Source organism: Macaca thibetana, chromosome 3 (assembly GCF_024542745.1).
Source record: "Macaca thibetana thibetana isolate TM-01 chromosome 3, ASM2454274v1, whole genome shotgun sequence".
NCBI classification, from domain to species: Eukaryota; Metazoa; Chordata; class Mammalia; order Primates; family Cercopithecidae; genus Macaca; species Macaca thibetana.
This window is the reverse complement of record NC_065580.1, coordinates 53,143,177-53,159,451: the sequence shown is the minus strand read 5'-3', so window position 1 is coordinate 53,159,451 and position 16,275 is coordinate 53,143,177. Positions and strand designations below refer to the sequence as shown.

The following is a 16,275-nucleotide window of genomic DNA, read 5'->3' as shown; positions in this document are numbered from 1 at the left end:
TGGCTTGATGCCTTTTGAAATGTAAGATGGCATTTTTTTTCTAAGATGGAGTCACTAATGTCAAGGGTGATCTATACAAGACTTCTCCAACCCCGTCTTGTTTGGGAGAGGCAGCCATCCAAGCAAAGGGGCTGATGAGGGGAAAGCAATAAAGTAGGGTGAGCAGGCTTTGGGGAAAGTCCAGGCTTTGTGGATGAAAACATGTTGGCCTTGGGGTGAAGGAGGTGAGGCTCCTGGCTCTGCGCCAGGTGTGGGAACAAGAGCTAGCCATGTGAGCCGTGGGAGCCTCGCTTCCTCCCGTGGGAGTGATATGCACGTTCCAGGGGTCTTGTGAGAAACACCGGGATAGAGCGTGCAGCATGGCGCTTGAGCAGACGCTGACCTGGTGGGACAATGGTGGTGAATAGCCCCTGCAGAATGAGAAGCAGCCAGTAGGTTCGGAGACGGGGGGAGAAAGATCGCCCTGCAGGCCTTGAGACTGTGGGGGCATTACGGAGAGGGTCACCACCAAAAGGACAGGCTCTGCTCTCACTCCTCCTACTCCATAGTTTTCCCCATCCTGTTTTGAAATAGTGCCAGCAAAGCTTGATTCTCTTACGTGGAATGTTTCCCTGGCAGTTTCCATCTCATCGTGGAGGTGAGGGACAGTAGAGGCCTCAAAGCCTCCAGAGCGCTCCAGGTGAAGCCCCTCACTTTACCAGGTAGGCCTGAGGGCATGCAGGACTCCCTGGGCCGCAGGCACTTCCTTCTTAGGTGGCCTCATCTCCTCTGGCACATTTAATACAAGGCAAAAGGATGCCCTTTGCTGTGGCCTGCAGGAGAAATGAGAGGCATGAGCTCTTCAGAGTCTTTATCCTGGCCTCTGGACTCTCTGGACTGCTGTTTTCCACCTTTGCTGCCTCTGCCTCCTGTACCCTGACATTGACATGCACCATGGGATTTTGGATATGGTGTGGAGGAGGGGCGGACACATGCCCCGGGGTGTGGCCTGCCGCTGTGCACATGCAGAGGGTGCTTTTAAAGTGCCGCACGTTAGTAACAGCAGAGTCCCAGAGCATGCACCATCACTCACGACTCCCTAATGCCCGCTCCTAGCATGTCATCCTCGCACTGAGGAGAGGGCTATTTTCAGGGTGCCTGCCCTTTACTGGCTGCTCTAAAGTTTCTTCCTGCCATCATGGATCCAAAAAAGTCATCCGGCTGTGTCTGGCAGCTCCTCTGTCCAGCAGAGGTGGGAAGGGTAAATGCATTGGGTGGAGGGTAGTTTGTGAAAATGTGCCTGGCACTATCCCAGACACAAAAGAAGATCTGAGCCTATCGTAGATGGGGATTTAGGAGGAGATGATGGGATTCTGAGCTAGTAGATGGCACTGCAAACAGCCTGACATACTGCTTACAGAGCCTCTGCCTGCCCCAGTCCCTGCGATGGCATAGGAGCCAGCCACAAGGAAAGTGGCAAAATCACCTTTAACAGCATGAATGGCTATGAATAGATTCAGCACAGGATACTCCACCAATAAAAGACCATTAGGCCTCAGAGGTGGGTAGAGGGCTTGCAAAAGTATTCCAAGATTGGGAGGTATTAAGGCAACCTCACTCCCAGACTAACCTGGTGCCACTTGGCAAACACACCACAGTTGCACAACTTCTGGATGTTAACACAGTCTACAGTCCAGTGGCAGGTGTCAAAGAATGCATCTGCTCCACTCCCACAGCCTGAGGATGGAGCCCTGATACGTTCCTCTTTCAAACCTTGACCCTCAATTTATCTGCTGTTATTAAATTGTTATGTAATGCTTTCCATCAGCACCTGATGCTGGATTAGTTTCAGAAGGAGAGCTCAGTGCCTTTGGGCTGACAGGTGGCTCCTGGAGCAAAGTCCAGGCAGCCTGTTAACAGTTATGACATCCCAACCCAGACTCAGGCTCAGGTATGGGCCCACACAGCTCTGCATTCTTCAAGAACCCCCAGAGGAAGGTGATGGCTGCAGGGCTGGAGCAGATGCATTCTTTGACACCTTCCCCACAAGTCCCATCTGGGAGGAGGGGAGGAAGGTTAATGGGGTTGTAAAGCGAAAAATAGTAAGTCCTCCCCAGGGGCAAAGCTTATAAACCATCTGGTTTGGACCACATCTTCCAAAATACAGAAACTGACTTTAGCTGAGAGAGAACATGACCCTTGCTGGCTTAGGATGCACCCCGAGGTCAGCCTGGAGCTCTCTGGTTCTCATTTTAGGTTTGAAAGAGGAACATATTGGGCTCCATCCCCAAGCAGACAGCATGATCTGTGTAACAGTCTTCTGTTTGTTTGTTTGCTTTTTAAGTTAGTCGACTTTATTCAAACAGCATTCCTTGGTTGAAGGTGAGGATGGGTCTGCTAGAGCCTCACTCCAAAAGGAGTGGGGGCAGTCAATGAGAGTCAACCTCATCCCTCAGCCATCGCCATTTGAAAGGATTTGCTCGGTTTCAAACTACATGCTGACTTCGGGGGCTTTCATGGTTCCCTTGAGCTTCTGAGCCTCCTTTTCCCATAAATCAGTGCTAGCACTAATGATAACTTCTTTAATTCAGGATTAACAAAATTAAATCCTCAAACAGACTCAAGTGTACTGAGTTTGACGGTGAAATACAAATATAAAACGTACAGACAGCCTGTCTATCTTTACTATTTGTTAAACTCATGTAGTTAACACAACCAAATAAGTCCTATGTGTGTTCTTGAGAATGTCTCCCCATTTTACCCCTGGTTGGTGACAAATATCAGAAAGCTTTATAGACTCAGGATGCATGATCCAGGAGTCTGCCATTATTGAAGTTGAGCATCTTATTATAAAAGCACCTGACAGACCGGGTGCAGTGGCTCACACCTGTAATCCTAGCACTTTGGGAGGCTGAGGCGGGTGGATCACCTGAGGTCAGGAGTTCGAGACCAGCCTGACCAACATGGTGAAATCCTGTCTTTGCTAAAAATACAAAATTAGTCAGGTGTGGTGGCAGGTGCCTGTAATCCCAGCTACTCAGGAGGCTGAGACAGGAGAATCGCTTGAACCCGAGAGGCAGAGGTTGCGGTGAGCCGAGATCATGCCACTGCACTCTAACCTGGGTAACAAGAGCAGAACTCCATCTCAAAAAAAGAAAAAAAAAAAAAAAGCACCTGACATATTTACTGTTTTCCTGTGCATGGAGCTTGCTGTGTGTGCAGAGCACTTTATTTTAGAGTTGGGTAGGTAGGTCTTTCTCCCCTCCTGCCCATTTCTTTTGTATTTACTCAGTCCTTTTCCACCTGGTGCTTGGCAGTGTCATGCACACCTTGAGCACTTACTGAATACTCATTCATAGTGGTGAAGCCATCCATGGCTTCCCAGCATTCACACCCTTCCCCATAAGTGTGGCTGCTGGCCCAAGCTCTGGGGGTCATGTGTTACAGGGAAGAAGGGTGTGGGAATACAAGTGGTAGCAGAGCTTTACTCTGTCAGGGTGGCTGCATGGCACCTGGCTTCACTGTGCTTTGAATAGCTCTTAACTGTCGTCTATGTTGAATGATATTTTATATATACCTGTATCTTGGATTCAAAAATCAAATAGACTAAAGATTTTATCTCCTGCCAGGCTCAATGTCAGGTTAACCAAGGAGAGAATATTTCACCTGAGCAGCTGTGTCGTGGCCAATAGCCTGACTAGTTCCCTTCTCGGGGATCTGAGTTCCTGGAGCACTCAGCATGGACTAGATGAGCCTTCAGAGCAGAGTTTCTTAAACAGCAGAACTGCTGGCATTGAGCCAGGTACCCCTTTGTAGAGGGGCTGTCCTGTGCATTGGAGGATGTTTAGCAGCATCTCCAGCTTCTGTCCCCTAAACATCAATAGCAGCTCTCTCCTCTAGTTGTGAAAATCAAACATGTGTTCAGACACCACCCCCACCCCCCAGCTGAGAACCACTGCCTGAGAAGGAAGGAGGGATGATGGGAGGAAGGGGCTTTTCCTCTGTGTCCTCTCTCTGTCCTGTGGGAGGCTGGGAGCCTGTGGTTGCTACCTGTGGCATCATCTTATAATCTTCCTTCTGAAACGTTAAAGCCTATACAGATCTGCTGGGCATCTTGTGAAAAAGCCAATCCTGGTTCGGAGAGCTGGGGTGGGCAGACCTGAGGTCTGCATGTCTAACAAGCTCCTTGGTGATGCTTTTACTAGGAGCATGCTTGGAGCAGTAGCGCATGGCTGTGTGATTAGCACATGCATCTTAGTGGCCTCTGTGTTGGAAGTTAACAGAACTCACTCATGATGACCAAAGCAAAAGCATACTATATCAGCAACAGGGGCACTCACAGAAGGGACTGAGGGGCTTGGCCCAGCCTAGGGAGCTGGGGCCATCTCCTTCCCTCCTGGTTCTAGTTTCGGTTCCTGCCACCCCATCTCTTTGGCCCCATCCCCCTTTGCCTATTCCTAGACCCATCAGGGGCAACATCACAGACTCCCTGAGAAGGAGGTATGTCAGGTAAGGGAAAGGATGAATGGGCCTGTTTCAGTGGGACCTTGGAGTGACCTTAGGCTGAACATGATTACTGTCCCCCAGCAATGGAGTATACCCACAGAAGACCACCTTGTGAATGGATGTGGGGGGAACTTGGATCCAGGGAGGAACCCTGGTAGGGAGGGTTTGGGTGAGGCCCTGGTTCCTGCCTTTCTCTGACTGCCCCTGACTCTAGCTATTGATTTCCTGCCATTTCTCCTTCCTCTGGCCCTACCTACCTTATAGGGATGGTGAGATAGCACAGCAGAAATATTCCAAGCTCATGAAAGGAATGCAGTCACTTAGATCTAAGAAGTACTATACCCCTTTTGAAGATCCCATATGGGAAGAGCTCCACTTGGGAAACCGGGAAATTAGAGGTGACTATTTGCCCCATATTCCTGCAGAGTTATTTTGAACAATAAGCCTCCCTTAGAGCATTCAAAATTACTCAATGTATAGTTAGTTAAAACTCCCAACCTATCAGTCTCACTACTGGCCTGTTCCAAAGGCATTGGCGGAGGTCTGAGGAAGATGGGTAAGTTGGTGATTTGGGGTTATCTTCCAAGAAGGAGGACAATGATGGGGCCTGGTCTTCTGCCAGGGGACCTATTTCTCAGTTCAGAAAGCTGACCTCATGATTAATGCAACTTGGAAAGGTGCACGAGTTCTGTGCATAAATTCTATATCCTCAGGCAAAAAAAAAAAAAAAAAAAAAAAGGAAGAAAAAAAAGTGAGCAAAGGCATGAGAATACAGAAGCTTTACAATTTTTCTGGCTTCTGGTGGCGGCCATGGGATAGGAATCAGGAACAAGGGAGGGAACCCGCAACTCTGGACATGACCCTGGCATGTAACTCTGGACACACTGATTTCTAAAAGAATTCATGGAAATCTGCACAAAAAGTGGGACAATGAGAAAAGATAGCTGGATAGGCCACCTATCCTTATTTCAAAAGACGTCAATGCCAAAGCCAATCTGAAATGACATCAGGCAGATGTGCGTAGAGTCAGAGACTGTGGCCCATGTAAATTGTTGCAACGACAGCATACTTTCTTCACAGGTACTTTCTTCACATCCACAGGGATGTGATCTTTGGGAATACAAAAGCCAGCCACCCCTCCTTTCCACTGCTGTGTTCTCCCTCTGAGCATGTTGATACAACTTGAACAGCTCTGCACTATATTTAGCACTAACCAAAATATCAATCGCCTAGACGCTACCTTCCCGTGCCCCTGAAAATTAGCTGTGTCTGCTGTATCTCTGTTCCAGTCAGACAGGAGTATACGTGATCCTGGAGGAACTGAGTCCAGGAACCATCATGGCCAACATCACAGCGGAGAATCCTGATGATGAAGGTTTTCCTAGCCACCTCCTCTACAGCATTACCACTGTTAGCAAATATTTCATGATAAATCAGTGTAAGGCACTCACCTCCATCCTTAAGTGCATCCTCTAATTCAGCCATTTGAATTGTTTTACAATGCAGTTGTCCCTCGACACCCATCAGAACTGGTTCTAGGACGCACCATGGATACCAAAATCCATGTATGCTCAAGTCTCTCCTATAAAATGGCATAGTATTTGCATATAACCTATGCATGTCCCCCCATATACTTTATATCATCTCTAGATTCCTTATAATACCCAATGCAATGTAAATGTTATGTAGATAGTTGTTGTATTGTTTAGGGAATAATGACAAGAAAAAAATGTCTGTACATGTTTAGTACAGATGCAACCAGCCATTTATTTTTCCTGAATATTTTTAATCCTCAGTTGGTTGAATCTGAGGTGCAGAACCCATGGATACAGAGGGCTGATTGTATTTTTCTTATCTTCTGGTATGGGGCATGTCTTTCTGTCTGGGGTCATCATTGGTTACCAAGGTAATAGATGTATTAAAAGCAGCTGGCATGGGGGCTGGGCAAACTAAATAGGGTTGACAGCTATGTCGCTCTTCACCTTTGTGGGGGATGGGGCGGGGGCAGTGAAGAGATTTATTTTCTTACCCATTGTTAGATTTGTGACTGAGACCTCTATAAAAAAAGACAGATTAACAAGAGAAAAGCATACAAATTTATTCAATGTTAAGTTTTATGTTACACCAGAGTCTTCAGAAATGAAGACTCAAAGAAACAGGGAAATCCATGTGTTTTTATGCTCAGTTTGATGAAGTGAGTAATTATGGAGAAGTATGATTGCAGGACAAAAGAGTATGACCCAATGATAATAAACCTGGGGAATTTAGCAAGATCTGTTTGTTCAGATTTTTCCTGGCATCTCTGTCTTCCAGAATAGGATGTTCCTTTCCTCCAGGTATAGGTAGGATACCGCTGGAATGAAGGTCTTATGACTGCTTCAAACGAAAGCCAGAGAGCTCTTTTATGGGCTGCTTCAGGGAAGAAGGGCAGGAGAAGGTCAGAGACCTTCCTGCTTCTGCTGTTTTCTCAAATGCCAAGGTGCCATATTTTGGGATAATGTGTCCTGAATCCCATCACCTTTTTCTCAAAGGCAGGTGTGTTAGGATGGATGGGTTACTTATCCTGAGGGTTCCCCGAAGTCTTCTGAAGAGAGGGGCTATATCAGCACTGTCCAATAAGAATAGAATCAAGTCACTTATATAATTTCAAAGTCTCTAGTAGTCACATTTTTAACAAGTAAAAAGATATAGGAGAAATTAATTTTAATTAGGCATTTTTATTTAACATGTATAAAATATTATTTCAACACGTGATCAATACTTAAAAGTTATTCATGGCCAGGCATGGTGGCTCATGTCTGTAATCCCAACACTTTGGGAGGCTGAGGCCAGAGGATCGCTTGAGCCGGGGAGTTTGAGACCAGCCTGGGCAACGTAGTGAAACCCTGTCTCTACTAAAAGTTTAAAAATTAGCTGAGTGTGGTGATCCACACCTATAGTCCCAGCTACTCAGGAAGTTGAGGCAGGAGGATCTCTTGAGCCTAGGAGTTTAAGGCCGCAGTGAGCTATGATCATTCCACTCTACTCCAGCCTGGGTGACAGAGCAAAACCCTGTCTCAAAAAAAAAAAAAAAAAAAGTGATTCATGAGATATTTCATACCATTTTCTTTGGTACCAAGTCTTGGAAGACTGTTGTATGTTTTATGCTTACAGTACATCTCAATTTGGATTAGCACCATTTAATTGCTCAATAACTCTCATGTGACTAGTGGTAACTGCATGGGACAGTGTCATTTTGCTCAATCTGCCAGACCGATGGGAGTTATTTTCCCATCTGAATATCTCTGAAGGGGACGAATTCCCCTTCTCTGCACTTCTATAACCATCTTTTCCTGGGGCCTTAGTACACACCAGGCATTATGCTGAGTGATTATTCACATACATCTCATCTCAAGTACTCAAGATAGCAACTGAATGAACTATCATCGTTCACATTTTACAGATGAGGAAACTGAGGCCTAGGGAGAGGCTCAGGCAGGTTAAACAATTTGTTGAAGGTCTTACAGCTTGTAGGTCGTGAAGTTCAAGTACCAACCTAAGCCACCTGATTCCTCGGGCCTGTCTTCTTAACCACTACCAGACTGCCCCACTCCTGTAAGTCCTGATCGCATCACCAAAAAGGACTTCCAGCCTTAGACAATCCCCCCCAAAAAATGTGCTATTGGCTCCTTAGGCTTTCGGGCAAAGGATACCTATTCCCAGGAGAGCCAGGCAAAGGCAGTAATTGTGCACTGCCTCTGAAAACGTCCTAATGCCCTGTCAGCTGATAGTGTAGGGATAACGATGGCTGAGAGTTCTGTTCACTCTAGTGTTGCAAAATTCAACTTTTAACAAGCAGAGTGAGTTTTTTTTTTTTTTCTTTTTGTTGAGCATATTTATTAAGATTCTTTGGTCGCAGGTAACAGAAACTAAGGCAAACCAAGCTAACAGAAAAAAAAAAAAAAAGAAAAATAAAAGAAAAAGGCAGGGACATCTATCAACAGGATTCTGGGCATCTCCTAAGAAAATGTCAAAAGATGGGGGCATACGAAGGATGTGACCCAGTGCTGCTCCAGGGACCTAGGCTCTGTAGCTCCACAATTAGCCTGTGATCTTCCAATGTGTGCCTTTCAGTTACAAATTCTCCAATAAGAGAGCCCTGTGGGTCAAGCTGGAGTCAGTTATTCACCAGTCCAGTCCACTCTGGGCAAGGGCTGCCACCAGGGACCCAACTCTGGAGTGCAGTGTGAAAAATCCTAGAAGGGTCAGGCCAGATACCCCAATAAATGTCTAACAGAGGAACTTAATGGGTTTTCAAAAATGTATTTGTATAGAGATTATGCTCTGCATAAGCTCTTCCTCATGTTAAAATGGTCTTTTCCAGTTTTCTCCAAGTTTCTGTATTCCTTTTCATTTCTCTTCAAAGGGTCACATTCTAACCTTTGCTTTCTTCGTGACTGGTGCAATCCAAGCGGCCCAAATGATACACCGAGATGCAGGTGAATTGAGACAAAATCCCACCATTTCCCTGGAAGTTCTAGTGAAGGACAGACTATATGGGGGTCAGGAGAATCACATCCAGATAACCTTCATTGTGGAAGACATCAGCAACAATCCTGCCACATGCCAAAGGTTCACCTTCAGGTATGCACACTTCGAAACTTGGGTTGGACATTCTACCTCTTTGGTGGTCCTCCACCCTTTGGCTTATCTGGTATATTCTCAGGAGGACCTGAAGAATTATAAGCATTTGGAGAAACAGCTTAGTAGAATAAATCGATGTGAACTGTTCACTTTTGTCCACAGGTTTCCTTGTTGTCATCCTTTTTTCTTCCCTCTCTTTCATTTTCCTTCTTCTTCATTATCTCCCTTGTTCACTTTCTTACTCTTAAGAATTATTTTTTATTTTGCTCCCTTCTATATCCTGCTCATCTCCGTTGGTGAAAAGGACCACAGGGACTTGTTAGGCCCTCTCTAGACCGTGCCTGTTTTTGTTTATTGCCACGGGTGGCAAGATGGGGCTGTTAGTTAGCAGTTATAATAGATGTTTGAGACTTAGGATCAGTGAATAGGAACTCCCAGAGAAACACACCACCAGCCAGATGAATAAATCAAACCAAGTACTTATGTAAAACCAAACAAAGCATTGAATTCACCTTACACAACTTAATTGAATATAAACAAAAGACATCCGAAAGGGAAAAAATGCAGGTACAAGTGGGATACAAGTGATTTTGTATATTTTGACTCATTCTTTGTCCCACAATCTATTTGCTATTATTTTACAATAAAGTCGCTTGTGATTCTGGGTTAATATGCTTTTTGAAAACAATATTATCTTTCTACTGTTTTGTCAGAGTCACATGATTAGTATTTCTCACATAAACCTCATCTCTAAGGTTTTGTTCCAGCCAGTCTCTGGTCTCCTGAGAGGCTGAAGAGGGCTCTTTGGGAGGAATTTGAGTTGTGGGGAGCAACTCCACAGTAGCCCTTGCTAAAAGACAGCCCTGTATCTGGAGCAAGGCTGATGACTGGGGTGGGTCTCAGTTCCGGATGTCCCCATGGGGTGAGTCTCCTGAGTTTATCTTTGAGTCATTTTGTAAGTTTTCTCCAGGTGACTCTGGACATAGACCCAATACATGCAGAGGACAAAGGACCCTAGACCAAGATTGCCCTGGAGGAGCAGGGGAAATAGAAATTCCTTTACTATACTCATGAATGTTTCCCTCTCCCAAATGGCATGCCCAGCGTAATGCTAAAGGATCCATGTGGCCTCGAGTCTGATATCAAAATGGTTAAACTCTGTTCTGGACGCACCACTGACTTGTCCCTTCAGATCCAGTCTCCACCCTGCTCTGTGCTCCAAGACACTGACCTGGATGGATACTGTATTAGTCTGTTTTCATGCTGCTGATAAAGATACACCTGAGACTGGGCAATTTACAAAAGAAAGAGGTTTAATTGGACTTACAGTTCCACATAACTGGGGAAGCCTCACAATCATGGCAGAAGACAAGGAGGAGCAAGTTACATCTTACATGCATGGCAGCAGGCAAAGAGATAGAGCTTGTGTAGGGAAACTCCCACTTATAAAGCCATCAGATCTCATGAGACTTAGTCACTATCATGAGAACAACACAGGAAAGACTTGCCCCCATGATTCAATTTCCTCCTATCAGGTGTCTCCCACAACATGTAGGAATTCAAGATGAACCTTTGGTGGAGACACAGCCAAACCATATCATCCTGCCCCAGCCCTTTGCAAATCTCATGTTCTCACATTCCAAAACCAATCATGCCTTCCCAACAGTCACCCAAAGTCCTAACTCATTTCAGCATTAACTCAAAAGTCCACAGACCAAAGTCTCATCTGAGACAAGGCAAGTCCCTTCTGCCTATGAACCTGTAAAATCAAAAGCAAGTTAGTTACTTCCTAGATACAATGGGGGTATAGGCATTGGTACAGCTGTTCCAAATGGGAGAAATTGGCCAAAATGAAGGGGCTACAGGCCCCATGCAAGTCTGAAATCCAGCAGGGTAGTCAAATCTTAAAGCTCCACAATCATCTCCTTTGACTCTATGTCTCACATCCAGGTCACACTTATGCAAAAGGTGGGTTCCCATGATCTTGGGCAGCTCCATTCCTGTGGCTTTGCAGGGTACAGCTTCCATCTCGGATGCTTTCACGGGCTGGCACTTGAATGTCTGTGGCTTTTCCAGGTGCATGGTACAAGCTGTCAGTGGATTTACCATTCTGGGGTCTGGAGGACAGTGGCCCTCTTCTCAGAGCTCCACTAGACAGTGCCCTACTAGGGACTTTGTGTGGGAACTGCAACCCCACATTTCCCTTCTGCACTGCCCTAGCAGAGGTTCTCCATGAGGGGCTGCCCCTGCAACAAACTTCTGCCTGGGCATCCAGGCATTTCCATACATCCTCTGAAATCTAAACAGAGGTTCCCAAACCTCAATTCTTCTGTGTACCCACAGGCTCAACACCACATGAAAGTTGGCAAGGCTTGGGGCTTCCACCCTCTGAAGCAATAGCCCGAGCTGTACCTTGGCCCCTTTTAGTCACAGCTAGAGCAGCTGGGATGCAGGGCACCAAGTCCCTAGGCTGCACACAACAGAGGGACACTGGGCCTGGCCCATGAAACCATTTCTTCTTCCTAAACCTCTGGGCCTGTGATGGGAGTGGCTCCCACAGAGATCTCTGACAGGCCCTGGAGACATTTTCCCCATTGTCTTGGTGATTAACATTCAGCTCCTTGTTACTTATGTAAATTTCTGCAGCTGTCTTGAATTTCTCCTCAGAAAATGGGATTTTCGTTTCTATTGCATTGTCAGGCTGCAAAATTTCCAAATTTTAAAGCTCTGCTTCCTTCATAAAACTGAATGCCTTTAACAGTACCCAAGTCACATCTTGAATGCTTTGCTGCTTAAAAATTTCTTCTACCAGATACCCTAAATCATCTCTCTAAAGTTCGAAGTTCTACAAGTCTTTAGGGCAGGGGCAAAATGCCACCAGTCTCTTTGCTAAAACATAAGAAGAGTTACCTTTGCTCTGGTTCTCAACAAGTTCCTCATCTCCATCTGAGACCACCTCAGCCTGTATTTAATTGTCCATATCATTATCAGCATTTTGGTCAAAGCCATTCAACAAGTCTTAAGGGAGTTCCAAACTTTCTCATATTTTCCTGTCTTCTTTTGAGCCCTCCAAACTGTTCCAACCCCTGCATGTTACCCAGTTCCAAAATTGCTTCCAGATTTTCAGGTATCTACAGCAGTACCCTACTCTATTGGTACCAATTCACTGGATTAGTCCATTTTCATACTGCTGATAAAGACATACATGAGACTGGGTAATTTACAAAAGAGGTTTAATGGACTTACAGTTCCATGTGGCTGGGGAAGCCTCACAATCATGGCAGAAGGCATGGAGAAGCAAGTCATGTCTTACATGGATGGCAGCAGGCAAAGAGAGAGCTTGTGCAAGGAAACTCCCCGTTATAAAGCCATCAGATCTTGTAAGACTTATTCACTATCACAAGAACAGCACAGGAGAGACTTGCCCCCATGATTCAATTTCCTCCCACTGGGTGCCTCTCACAACATGTGGGAATTCAAGATGAGATCTGGGTGGGGACACAGCCAAACCATATCAGGTACCAACCAGCTCCCTTGCCTTTCAGTTTCTGGTTGGCCAATGGGGAGTCCTGGAAAGACGGAAAGAGGAGGGTCAGTCTCCCTCCTTGTGAGCTGGGTACATCCCTCCCCTGCCTGAATATCTCCATTCCCATAGGCAGCTCTCTGTCCCTGGTGGCAGGGCCTGCTTCCTCCACTGGCTCCCCTGGGCCTAGAGGTGGTAAGGGTGCTTCACTCTCATGAGCCCTGAGATATTGTACTGTCCCATGAGATTTCCATATACTCTGTGAGCACCTTCTTCATAGTCCCTTTACTGACCCCTCCTAGAATGATCTTAATTCACCAGCTGCTTCCTGCTGATACCCCAATAACGTCAGTCACAATCTTGAGCACATAGTAGGTTCCTATCCCAACCTAAGCCCTACAAGTCCATCAGATGGGTGGGGATAGCTGCATGGGTAGTTAGGATTGTGACTTCCACACCTTTACATGCATAAATTGAGAGATGTCTGGGCCCTGGGGATGGAGTAAAGACAATTGGCAGCATCACACTTACACTTTATTTGACATTTTAAATCTGTGCTAGCACTCTTGGGTGGTTCCAGTATATCCTGGGAAGTTCCTGCCCTCTTCTGTCCTCCTGCTCTTCCTTGTTCCTCTGCCCTAAGAGGTAGTGGGTGAAGGTTAAGAAGTGAGAATGTCTGGAGAGGGCTGTGCTGTCTCAAACCTTCCTTGTCCATTTTCTCTCTTCAGTGCATATCTGTTAATTGTATATTTGGCTTCCTGCAGTCCAGATTCCCCTGGGGTATGGGAGGATAGTTTGCAGACTGTGTTCCATATTCGCTGGTGAAACTGCAATTTGAATATCCTAGACTGTCCAGGCAAGCCCAAACAGAGTCCTGCTCTTGATAATCTTCCCTCCAGATTAGCCCTGAAGGCCGAAGTGAAATCCATAACTGGACTAACTGCATTTATTACTGAAGATAATCTAACCAAGGCTCAAGTCCCTTCTCTGGGCTCTTCTAGCGGGAGGACCTCTCAGCCACCCTATGAACGCCAAGATGTAAGGAAGGGCAACGAAAGGGACGCCTCCTCTGCAGTTCCAGCGGTGGAGGTCTTCAGCCTAAAGCCCAGCCCCGCGTCCCAAGGCTGCATAAGGGTGGGTGCGAGAGGGGTGAGAAGCTCTAACCTGCAGCACCCGCCATCCTCCCAGCCTGATACCTTCTCCAGCCGGACTATGTCAAAGCCAAGCACACAAGCAGGTCCAAACAGAACAAAGTGACAATGGCAGTGGTTCTGCCACAGTCTCTGACACTTGCTCTTGAGTGTTTGTTCCCTCCCCAGAGGCTGTGGGCGCGGTCTCTGCTATGGAGTTCTTGAGAGCAGGTGGCAGAGCCGGTGGGGTCGGCGCGGCTGCTGGAGGCCGCGTGCTGTGCTCCCGCTGGGAGGAGGGCGGCCTGGAGGAGGCGGGCGCCCCCTGCTGCCCGCGAGGGCCCCTGCAGGCTCCCAGCCCTTCGCACCGTAGCCCCTGAGGCTTTCCCAGGCTGATAATGAATGAGCCCAGGGCCCAGCGGAGGCTTCCGAGGCACCGTGACAACCCCCGCTCTGGTTGTAAATCAGGCTCTTCACTGAAAGCACTTCGCAAGCTGTTTGTGAGCAAGAGGTGGAGCAGTTTGGCTGATTCAGAACGGGCTGGACACAGTCGCCTTTGCATGGGGAGAGAAACATGGTCTGATGGCTGGGAGCGAAGGTAGTCCGCTTTTGAGGCAGGGATTGCTGAGTGAGGGGAGTGGCTTTCCAAGTTAGGCGTTTAGGGGAAAAAACCCAGCTGTCAGGGACGAATGAGAGAACAAGCCAAGCAGTTCTGGGGGGCCAAGTGAAGAGGCCTCTGTTGGAGTGCCTGAAATGTCTGGCTTCAGAACCTTGGATTCTTTAAATGATGCAATCTCCTGGCTTCTGCAGAGTTGAAATCAAGGCTTAGATCCCCAAACCATCTGTGAGCCTGGATACTTATCGATGGAAGTTAAAGTTTACAGTGACTCTAACACTGCAGAGGATCGAGTCTGTATACATCCACTTTCCTGGACAGGCGTTGAAAATGCTTGGAACCACTCTTTCTTCCCCCGTGCAGTGGCGACAAGAATACAAACCTCTATGAGATGAGGAAATTAGAGATAGTGTTTTTAAAGGGCTCGGTATGATACAGCATGCAGTTGGTGTTTAATAAGTAGTGTCTATTCTAAGTCCCTATGAATGAAACCATGACATTGTGCAATCAAGGCAGGAATGCTCAGACTCCAATCCTGCTGAAATACAGAGGTAATCTTTGCCAATGAAACATCATGGAGACTCCATTACACCTGTTTTCGCTCCAGCAAGCAAACCTGTTATCCTCAAGCAAGTGGCCCATGACCATTCTTGCTGTCAGACTTTGCTCTGTATGCACTGAGCCCAGAGCCAATTTTATCTGCCATGAAAAGAGGATGTGGAACAAAGAAGGGAGCAGAGTTTGGTTGCAGAGAGAAGTATATGCTCCAAGAATGAGATGCTAAGATGGGGTTAAATGTGCAAGGCTATTATTAGGGGAGATGCCTGTGGCAGAAAATGGGGAGAGAGATGGACAAGGCTGGGCAAGTCATCAGATCATGATGCAAGGCTGATCTGAGTAAAGGAAAGAGGGAGAAAAGGTAGTTGGACATATTCCAGGCTGCCATGCAGTCTAAGGAGTGTTCAGCTAGGGCATTGGGGGTCCTGGAGTCAGTGTCAGCTGACACAGGACAGGAATGAGCCTTAGTATCTTTGCCATGACCAGTTGTTGGTACGTGGCCTCACCACAAACACAGTGATGGATTCAGAGCGCAGCAGCTGAGGCCGATGGTCAGTTATGCTCTCATGGTTGAAGGTCTTCCAGGCACATTCTCATGACAGCCACGATATATTTTTGTAAGAAATTCTACCAAGGCAAAATATGATTAAGATAGATAGCCAAAACAAACAAAAAAGAAAGAAAAGCCACAAATTCCTCCCTGCTTGCTCTGCATGCATGCTCCTTTGCAATGTGATTTTTCTGTTTCATCAAGAGATGGGTCTCCTTGAATCTGAACTTGACCATGTGAATTGCTTTGACCACTGGAGCATTAACAAACATGGCACAGCAGAGGCTTGGAAAATGCATGTGCATTGGCATTTGCCCTCTCTTGTTACTTTTGGAACCCAGAGACCTCCATGCAATGAGCCTAGACTAGCCTCCTAGAAGATGAGAACAACAAGAAGCAGAAACCAAGCACCTTCCCACCGCTGGGCATGTGAGTGAGGCCATCCTAGACCATCCATCCCCAGCCAAGCGGTCAGTGACCACAGAGACCAGCTGAGCCACACTTAAACCAATAGGACTGTGGGAAAACCTGTAGTACTGTGAGAAATCATAAATGCTTGTTGTTTTAATTCACTCAGTTTGGGGATGGTGTGTTATGTAGTAAAAACTAATTGATATCATTTATGTCCATTTTATAGATGGAGGAACTGAAACCTGGAGACAGGAGAAAGCCCCTCAATGATTTGAAGCCTCAAGGTGTTCATTGGTCTCCCTCAAAGCCTTCTACAGCAAGCTGGGCTTGATGGGAAGGCTCTGAGTTTGGGGGTAGCTTTATTCATTTGTGTTATTTGCCT

At 46.6% G+C, this 16,275-nt stretch overlaps 1 protein-coding gene across 1 annotated transcript in view; it reads left to right on the top strand.

Annotated features, from left to right (window-relative positions):
- CDHR3 (cadherin related family member 3) overlaps nt 1–16,275 on the top strand; it is a 62,728-nt gene that overhangs the window by 23,766 nt on the left and 22,687 nt on the right. Inside the window, 4 exon segments of the mRNA XM_050784812.1 lie at nt 619–701; nt 2,846–2,868; nt 5,779–5,923; nt 8,919–9,108. Coding sequence (XP_050640769.1) covers nt 619–701; nt 2,846–2,868; nt 5,779–5,923; nt 8,919–9,108 — 441 coding nt within the window.